This window comes from Ceratina calcarata, unplaced genomic scaffold (genome assembly GCF_001652005.2).
Source record: "Ceratina calcarata isolate Rehan_Ccalc_2016 unplaced genomic scaffold, ASM165200v1 scaffold333, whole genome shotgun sequence".
Taxonomy (NCBI): Eukaryota; Metazoa; Arthropoda; class Insecta; order Hymenoptera; family Apidae; genus Ceratina; species Ceratina calcarata.
In genome coordinates, this window is record NW_017156060.1 from 26,451 (window position 1) to 36,721 (window position 10,271).

Genomic DNA, 10,271 nt, shown 5'->3' on the forward strand with positions numbered 1-10,271 from the left:
GGCCCGGAATGCGGGAGGAGTTGTCGATGACCGATGAGGGACGAAAGTGCATCCCCTCGGTCAACAGGAGCCCAGAAATTGAAGTGAATCGATTGGAGGCAAAGATTAATTTAGGAAAGGGAGATACTTCCCTACAACAGGATGATCAGTCATTAACGGTTCCCAGGCTCGCGGGAACCGAGGAAGCAATGTCTGTAGCAGGAGCTACGACAGAAGGACAGAGGAATTTCCCAGTCGAGACACAGGGTCTCGCCGAGGTAGTAACGGAGAAGTTAGAAGACCAGAATGTACCGGGACCTACTGCTACGTCGGGCGCTGTTCGAAAAAGGGTTGGACGGGGCACGCAGTCACATGTCGATAATGCGGAATCCATGAGAGGACAGCAACCCCCAGGTGGGCTCCCCATACAGGAGCATGGAACTGGAACCTCCCTGCCGAAAATAGGGTGGCACACAACCTACAGGCTGCCCCAATGGAGGAGAGAGGATGATCAGCGCTTCACATGGAAGCTTCCTCAGATGAAGATCGAGATGTCTCCGTCGTGTGAAGAGGATACGCCGAGGGATGATTGCGTGCGGATGTGTGAAAGAGTGAATGAGTATGTTTGATGGCCACAAGCATAGAGACATGCTTGTCGCCTGAGAGGAAGGGGGGATAATATGTAACCGTACAAATTTCCCGGTTGTACCGGTTACATATGTCCTCGCGTAGGAATGTTCTAGAAGGTCCGAGGACCTTACGCAGGCGCAGGTTCCGCCGGTTACGTAACCAGAGGATCGACGATCGATCCTGTAACCGACGGATCACTCCTAATTGTGACTCCGAATTAGTATACCGAGGCAGTAACATTGTGCAAGCATAGAGAGCGGAATTTGAGAAGGTTTTGTCCGAAGCTATAGAAACTCGGGTATCGCGTAGATGATTGTGAATATTGCGTTTCGGAGCTATAAATAAATTCCCAGTTCTTAGGACGAGTGGAGAGGTGCGTGTGTGTCCACCGCGAATGTGAGAATTATTATCCAAAGGCGTGTGACTGGTATGGAGGAATGCTTACGCCATTGATTCGTGAGTCGATCCAGCAATAATTTGTATATTTGTAATTGCGAGCACGTACCTAGCTGTTGTTTATTCAAATAGCCACTCGTCTGGCACGGTACCGCGGTACTATTTCTCTTTGTGATATTAGCCGTGTCTAGTCAAGAATTGATATTTGTTAATAAGACTGTTCCCTATTCAATAGCTTGAAATATATTTGTCATATACTTGTTTCATTTAACGAACTTCTGATTACCCCTCAATTACGAGTCCTCCTCCTCCCAAGGAGACGCGAACTCTTTCCTCCCGAATACCCCAGTACGGTGTTCGGTTATAATACAATACATAAAATAACACATTCTATTCACTAGTCATCTAAAAAATAAAAAAATGAGGGTTGTCCAAATTTTTGTAATCGCTTTCAGTTTATACTATAAAGATTATAGTAAACTGCAAATTATTCCAGAACAGACTTTTCTATATGTATGTGATAGAGAATGAAATTTTGAGTAAAATATTCCTATTTTACTTTTTTCTACAATCATTATTAACGAAAAAATATGGTTCAATTGCGTGTCAGGAGTGAGGCTACCACACATTTTCGTTAATAACTTCTTCGTTCATAATGATCGTAAAGAAAAGTGGAAAACGAACTTTCATCTCAGAATTTTAACCTTTCATACATACCGAGACGATTTTTCTTTATACGATGTTGGTTTCCTTTTTTTCGACCCTTTCACTCGTCGCTTCTTCTTTGGCTTGGACAACTCAATTATGCGTTGAGTGGCTAATTAAAAAAAGAAATTAGTCAATGATCGTCTTAGAATTGTTGCACATTATTTAGTTATAAATACAATTAGTGTAAAATTCTGAAACATTCATAATATTGCTAATATAACCGCCACTTTATGCGGATTACATTAAAAGGAAGCATTCGTATCTTGGCATGTGCGACCACGGCGATGATCTCGGGCTGTAATTTTTTTCTTTCTAGTTCCCGCTTTCTGCGAGACCACCTTAATATACAGAGTGTTCCGTAAAGGTTGTAAGAGCCGAAAATGACAGATTGGGAGGGTCTTCCTGAACAACAATTTCCTTTGGCAAAATGCAGAATGGGGCTTGGTTACCGAGTTATTAACAAAAAACACGGACCAGTCAGAGCGCTCTTCAAAGTTGGCGTATTATCCTTATAGTGACAACGTCCCATATGTGCAATAATAAGTTGGAGGAGCAGTATATTTTGCATTTGACAGATCGTGTTGGGTTGAAGTAAGATTTCTAAAATCGAAAGGCGATGTCAAGGAAACTTTTAAAACATGCAAGGCATTGGTCGGAAAACAAAATTAAAATACTTCGCACGGACAACGGATTATATATATTACGGAGAAGAATTCACAAGATATCTTGAAAATTGTGGTATGTAAAGAGAGAGAAGAGTAGCTTACTTGTCAACGAATTTTTGAGCTGAAGCGATAGCCATCGGAGCACATATCAGAAACAGATATCTATCGGACAGCCTGTATAGTGTAACTCCATTCGACTCATAGCTCAAATATAAACCAAGTGTTTGTCACTTGATGTCTTTTGGCTGCGTTGGATATGTCCTAAACAAAAAGCTACGAGAATTCGAAGCCCGATCTGAGAAGTGTATACTTTCTCGGTTATTCCAATGAATCTAAGCCGTACCGCATGTTGAACATCAAGACTGTGAAGATCATCAACAGCAGAGTCGTAAAATTCGTTGATTGCACTTATGAGTTACAGGTCGATGAGAAAAAGTCCGAACTTTTCAATTTTGAGCTAGAATCAAAATTAGATGACAACAGTTCAAAATGAGGAAAGCATTGATGAAGTTGATGAAGAAGCAGAATCGAATTTAAGCCAAAACGGAGAAGTGGAATAAGATTCGAAAACTGACGCGATCATGGCGGACCGAGCTGGACAAAGAGGTAGACCCAAAAAAGTTTACGCCCCTAATCAAACAAATGTTCATCAGGTGCAATTAGTATATTAGGAAGGTCCGGTACCAACGGTCGAGTATGCTCTATCACGACCGGATGCTTCAAAATTGCAAAAAGCAATGAAAGCCGACTTCAGTATGGTCGTAGCTTTGACTATTACGATCCGAATTCCGATTTTTATGAGTATATTTCTGTGTGTCATATAATATAATACATAATACTCATAAAAACCAAATAGATATTAAAAGAGTACCACAAATATATCGGATACGCATAGCTACAGCACTGATGGACCGCGCGACGAGCCGCGATGTCGATTAATATTTTCGTAAATTGCTGAGGTACTAATGCACACAGATAGTCATATTGAATAGTTTCTTCATAAGAAATGTCTGTAAAATCCAATCCCGTGTAGCAAATTCCTCCTAGTCAAAAGGATTTTCACATACATACGAAAATAGTACGTGTCAATGTACTGGCATCAGCGCTTTCTCGAACTTCAACAATTATTTACGACTGTTAAGAAGTACAAAAATAGTAGTAAAATATTTTACATGGATTTATTTTGAAAAGTCTCCTCTATCTTTTGGTTCCAAAATGAACTTCCTCGCTCCCTTAGTTTTCCTGTAATACCTCATTTTTTCCGAAAATCATACATTTTTACAAAATCAATGATTTTTCGAAAATGATACGTGATAGAGCAATTCTGTTTCCAGATTCGTCTTCGGCACGAGAAATTCTATAAGAATCACGTGATGAATATTGCAAACTTTTTTTTATGTTGGTTAGTGTAATCGCAACGAATTAACCGGAATTATTCAACAAGATAAAAGAAGTTAAGCTTTAAGATAAAAGATTTATGACTATTCTAATACTCTCTGGTAATTGAATACCATTAAGATGAAGAATCTGGATTGGTGAAAACCTTGAAACAAAAATATATTGAGGATGTTTTAAAGCGATTTCATATGGAAGAGGCTAATCCAGACACATATACATGAACGGTGACTTAAAGGAAGCCTATCGAGAGTAAAAATAAGTTAAGCAAGGAGGTATCGCCGTTGACAGATGAGGAAATCGCTGAAATAAGAAAGCCTCCCTACAGATCATTAGTTGGAGCGTTAATGTATTTAGTTGTTGCAACGAGACCTGACATCGTTCATAGCCTTAGCGTTCTAAGCCGTTTCAATGAAACCACAATAGAACAGCTGACTGTTGTTTGACTTTTGCAGAAACTTCAGATATATTAACAGGATATGTCGATTCTGATTGGGCAAACGATACTGATGACATAGTATCATACACGGAATACGTTTTTAAGCTCTCGAATGCAGCAATTAAATGGGAAACGAAGAAACAGCGAAGCGTTGCTTTATGAAGCACGGAAGCCGAATATATGGCATTAAGCGAAACTGTTAAGGAGGCAACGTACTTGAGAAATTTTCTCGCCGAAGTTGGACATGAAGATACAAATAGAAACACTACTATAATTCACTGTGACAACCAGAAAGCATAAAAATTACTAAAAAATCCAGTTTTTCATTCCAGGACCAAACACGTCGACAAATGCCATCATTATGTGAGAGAAGCTCAAGAGGATGGAAGGATGAGCGTTTTGTATGTGCCGACGGGCGAAATGCCGGCAAACGTCTTAACTAAAGCTTTGCATGGACCAAATCTTAAGAAACTCACATTGCTGCTCGGCCTTACATGAAGGAAACAAGATAAAAGAAAGCTGAAGACAGAGTGACAATCTCGCATTTGAGAGGGGGTGTTAGCGCTACAAACACGTCTTGTCGCGGATTACATTAAAAGGAAACATTCGTATATTGGCATGTGGCGCCATGACGATGACCGCCGCCTGTAATTCTTCTTCCGTTCAGTTTCCGTCTTCTGTGTATATATGTGTGTGAAATACTTCTAAGCAAAAAGCTTGCATTATGTGTGTTGTGTACATTATACATATAAATAAATAATCAAAGACATAATGTGATTTTCATAATTTATTTATTACCTTCTTTGTATTGAGGAAAAGAGTGAAATTCTGAGTAAAAAGTTTCTCTTCACATGCTTATACCAATATTTAGAAGTATGAAAAAATCAACAGGGGTGAAGGTAAAGAAATTAGTAAATTATTGTACTAACTAACCAATGGCAGTGAGAGCTCCTGGGGAGACGTAACCAAGCTTCTTCACGGGGCTATGATAGAAAACTCTAGGTTTGGCCAACTGTATGATCCTCGGTGAGGCTTTGGGAATCAACGATGTATTGTACACCTTCGACTTATCCTCAACCAAGCCGTCGCTTCGTAGCCGTGGTTGCGCCAATTTATTCGTTCTCTCGGTTATCTCGTACAGAAGAGCCGACGCTTTAACCTATTAATTAATAATCTTTGATGAGTGAAAGTTGAGTTTTTGATTCTGAATTTCATTATATTTTGAAATGTTGACTGTGATACGAGATATTAAATGAATTAAAAGAATTGCATGTCTAAATCTTTGACAATTCTTTACAAATAAATTATCTAAATTTGTATAAACAATCATAAATTCAATTTACATAAACGAAGTGTTAAACTCACATGACTGTGTTCCAGAACAATTTCGTGAATCCCTTTATTAATTTTAAACTTCCCGCCCTTAGCCATATTGCCCTGTGCTTTACGTTTCAACGACTGAAGCAAACCATTATTATCAACACTGCAACTGTCATCTTCGTTTTGCTCAGTAGAGGTTAGGAAAAATTTGTTATGAAAGTTCTCTTGCAATTTGAGTTTATCGATGGATTCATCGGATTCCCAATGTTTGGTCGTAAGCATCGTCGCCATATTTAAAATTTCACGGCGGTTTAATTCAAGCTTAATTTAACACTTAAACAATTTTGCTACATAACTAAGAAGCTGGTCTGGTTTTTTTATTCAATTTTCGAATGAATGCTGTGACGTTCGCCACGATTGTCATATCTCAGACGATTGGTATCGAATAAAAAGGTTTAGAAATCGAGACATTGACCGGTATTCAGAGTTGTTACTTGTATTTAAGCCACTGAGCTCAATTATTTAAGCATTTGCTTAAATCCCTGTTTCCTATGCATACAAGACAGGGACTGGAACTATGGGATAGACAGGCATAGGAAATGTTTAAGACGATCTTAAAAATAAGTAAGGACTATGAAAACCGGCCATAAGGTAGTATTCAGAATCAGAATCCAAGCATATACGGGGTATCTCAGAACTAGTATTAGGCCTTGAAATGGGGAGGAGCTGTGGTGATTTTAAACAACTTTTTCCTTTGCAAAAAAGTTGTCCGAGGCGTGGTTGTCGAGTTATTAACAAAAATTATCGACCAACCAGAGCGTTCGTGTACAAGGCGGACAGGAGCGCGATAACCGCCTCGTGCGTTGCCGCGTCCGTATGCCACGCTCGTGACGAAAACAGGATTAAGTCAAAACTTACATGCAAGAGTAACTAAGAAATTGATTAAATATCAGAGAAAAGAAAGCAATTAGTCGTTTGTTATGTTCACTGAATAGATGCAACATATTCAATGAGATAACTAACAACTTCATAAATTACACAGTAGGTAAAGCATAAAAAATGGGAAAAGAATTAGAGTTGAAATTAGTCATTCGTCTTTAAGTTTACCTGCTTCTAAAAGAATTTCAGTGGGTCAGCGTGCCGAAGCCTGACACTCGAAACTAAAACACATGGCCATATCTGTCAGTGACCTGCTCTAAACATCACTGCTGCCCATGTCTTTTATCTTCAAGTACCGGGTTTCGGCACATTGACCTAGTGACGTTCTTCTAGGAGCAGATGACTTTAAAGACGAACGAATAAGTTCAACTCTAATTCTCTTCTCATTTTTTTATAATTTTAGCTACTCTATAATTTATAAAGTTGTTAGCTATTTCAATGAGTATGTTACATTTGTTCAGTAAACGCCAGTAACGACTAATCGCTTCCTTTATTCTGATATTTAACCAATTTGTTAGTTCGTTTTTGCATGCAATATTTCTTTAATTCTACATGTATGCTCTTGTCACGAGCGCGGCATACGGTCGCAGCAACGTACGAGGCGGTTGCCGGGCTCCTGCCCGCCTTGTATACTCGCGCTCTAATTGGCCGGGGATTTTTGTTAATAACTCGTCAACCGCGCCTTGGACAACTTTTTTGCAAAGGAAATAGTTATTTAAAATCACCTCAGCTCCTCCCCATTTGAAGGCCTAACACTAGTTCTGGGGCACCCTGTATTGGGTGTTTCAATAAAAGCGATAGAACTATGATTTGAAATAAAGAGAAAAATACAGAAGATGATCTACGATCTTTCTAGTTCTAGTACTTTATGATATTTTATGATAAATCAGGATATTTTATGATAGCGTACGATAGCATATGATAATTTATTATACTTATATATGATACATATGATAGTTATGATACATTCCCGTGTATGATAATATACCGGGTGTTCCGGAAAGATTGTTAGAGCCGAAAATGGCAGATGGGGAGGAGCATTGTGAACAACAATTTCCTTTGGCAAAATACGAAATGGGGCTTGGTTACCGAGTTATTAACGAAAAACACGGACCAATCAGAGCGCTCGGTTGAGGCGGTCTCTGTTTCGGGAGCGCTGGCTCAGAGTCAGGCGGCCGGCTTTTCACGCGTGAACAAGCGCTCTGCTCAGTACGGGTCGTTTTAAGAAAATGACGAATAACAAACTACATGAAAAACAATGCAAGGAAATTGTTGTTCGTTCGTTATTATGAATAACAATTAATACACTTATTCGTTATTCATGGGGGATGGGATAGATTGTTGATAATTGATGGATGATAATAGGATAAATGAGGAATGAACAAGTCGCAGTGAATATTGAATTAAAAAGAAAATGTAAAACTTGTAGAGATTTGACTTAACCTCGATGATAGGACACATGGCTCGCAGTAGCTGATACTTGGAGCAAATCAGTGACCTGCATCTGACGACATTTTCTTTATCATCACGATTACTGTCACTTTCCCACTGGTAAATTTCCACAAAACAAAAATTATCACTTTTACGCTTTCCAAATTCACTGCCACTTTTCACTGGCACTTTGCAATTGAAAATTTATATACAAGTTTTTAATTTAATTCTTAGTTCCGATCGGAATACCGTTAATACACGGAACAATTCCACTGCTGCTCTCGGATTATAATTCACTTACGCGTAAATAACGAACATATTAAAATATTCCGTGTTCGTCAGGGCACGCACTGTTCTCTTTAGTAACGTAATGACCGCATGGCTTGAAGATTTTCTTCCAGATAATCTTTCCCCACTCGGTGGACAAGTTCGTTACAAGTAATGTGTTTGTATTTTTCAACTAAAGCCGGCCTTCGTTTCCTTTTATCCTTAAAAATTCTTCACGTGCAGAACACTTGAACCGATGACAAAAGACAGCATTCAGGAATGCACGTGCCAGATGCGAACGACTGAATTTGCCTTTTGTCGTACACATCCTGCTGGGCGCGCGCTGTTCGAGATCTTACCATGGAATTGTAAAAAGAAAAAAATACGAATGGAATAGATGGGGACTTGATAGATTGTTGATAGGCCGGTCGTTCGAATTTGAGTCAACGCTCCCGAACCGAAGCTCACGCCAACCGAGCGCTGTGATTGGTCGGGGTTTTTTTGTTAATAACACCTTAATCACGCCTCGGATAACTTTTTCGCTAAGGAAAATGTTGTTTGAAATTACACAAGGAACCTCCCATTTCAATACCTTACACTAATTTTGGGACGCCCTGTATAATAGTATTCATATCATGGTATAAAGAACTGAACGACCTTTTTATTTGTATGTTGATTACAGATAGTTCAATGGGGTGCAACGTGAACGCGCAGACGAACGTCCAGAATGAATACCTGTTAGCTGTTAATACGTAAGTATATTTCGTGGAAATACATATTGTTTGAGAATTAGAGTTTAAATATGCTGTTCAGGTGGAATGAGTTCGAAGTAATAAAGTTACTACCGTTTCAATGGTCAAATCGCGTTTATACGTTCGTCTTTTATAAACGTTTGAGTCCGATCGAGATAAACTAGATAAACTGAGAGTTACATAGGGCTAAGATGATTAGAACACCAGCGATACTGTTGATCTGAGGCGTCAATGAGCTATCAGATCGACACTAACCGAAACTGCGAATATACACAATCTTTTGCGATATTATTGATCGCGAAGGAATTTTAAGCATGATCGAGATTTAAGCAGCCATAAATTCAATCGCACTTTGCATAAGCCGAATAATTAATTACTGATAACCGAGAACTAAATAATTATAAAATATTGCAAGACACATGCGTTCGTTCTGGCGACCTAGATTAGACAGTGACGAGCATTGATCGTCAAAAGTGGCCTTCGCCTTTTCTGTACAGAAGGTGATAATAGCGCATGGAGCGCACTGATGTGTCACGATCGTCATTTATGTGATCGATATCCAAATCGATATCATATATATCGATCGCATAAATTATGATCATCATCGCGTCGGATGCGCTCGCACTAACACATTTCCAAACGCATATGTTATCAATTTTTAAATAACAGTGTTCAGTTTTATATGAAATATTCTTTACTTTCATTTTGTTAAAAATTGAATTTTCGTTACTCAGAATTGAATTTTAATTATTCAAAGTGGAAATTTAAGTATTCACACAAAATATTAAATTCTTCAATCAATGATAAATATTGACTGCGTTCTTTTATTCAAGTACAGACTATGTTATTTTGAATTTGTAACGACTACAAAAACTAATGAACACTCGTTAGCGAAAATCTGTCGAAAACTGCGGGGACCGCCGGCCTAACGACATGGATTGTTTATTAACAGCGTCGTTAGCAACGCGTAGTTATATAAGGAGCGGTCGGACCGGCGAATTCTCGCACAGTGTGGCCAGGTTGAGGACGGGAGCCACCGAGAATCTGCCCCTCCACTTACGCACACTATCGCACTGTATCCGTGTGCTCCGAGCTCGGCTCAACTTCGGCTCAGTAGAGAGAGAAGGCGAAACATCAGTCCGTCGCTCCTGCTCCTGATGCGTTAAAATCCAAGCGGCACGCAGCCGTTAGTCGGCATCAGGAGCAAGAGCGACGGACTGATGTTTCGCCTTCTCTCTCTACTGAGCCGAAGTTGAGCCGAGCTCGGAGCACACGGATACAGTGCGATAGTGTGCGTAAGTGGAGGGGCAGATTCTCGGTGGCTCCCGTCCTCAACCTGGCCACACTGCT

The 10,271-nt window shown here is 39.5% G+C and overlaps 3 protein-coding genes across 3 annotated transcripts in view; 2 read left to right on the forward strand and 1 right to left on the reverse strand.

Moving 5' to 3' along the window:
- LOC113464325 (uncharacterized) overlaps positions 1 to 1,421 on the forward strand; it is a 7,515-nt gene extending 6,094 nt beyond the window's left edge. The window contains exon 2 of the mRNA XM_026813443.1: positions 18 to 1,421. Within this exon, the coding sequence (XP_026669244.1) occupies positions 18 to 608 (591 nt within the window). The 3' untranslated portion in view covers positions 609 to 1,421. The remainder of the gene's footprint in view (positions 1 to 17) is intronic.
- Positions 1,422 to 1,533: 112 nt separating this feature from the next.
- Positions 1,534 to 7,975, reverse strand: LOC108624862 (uncharacterized). The gene is made up of 3 exons (XM_026813441.1): positions 7,915 to 7,975; positions 5,146 to 5,371; positions 1,534 to 1,822 (listed from the first exon to the last, which is right to left on the reverse strand). The coding sequence occupies exons 1-3, from the start codon at positions 7,930 to 7,932 to the stop codon at positions 1,713 to 1,715; spliced, it is 354 nt and encodes a 117-aa protein (XP_026669242.1). The 5' UTR covers positions 7,933 to 7,975; the 3' UTR covers positions 1,534 to 1,712.
- An 863-nt stretch (positions 7,976 to 8,838) lies between these two features.
- LOC108624864 (cytochrome P450 4c3) overlaps positions 8,839 to 10,271 on the forward strand; it is a 36,844-nt gene continuing 35,411 nt past the window's right edge. Inside the window, exon 1 of the mRNA XM_018024433.2 lies at positions 8,839 to 8,921. Coding sequence (XP_017879922.1) covers positions 8,839 to 8,921 — 83 coding nt within the window. The remainder of the gene's footprint in view (positions 8,922 to 10,271) is intronic.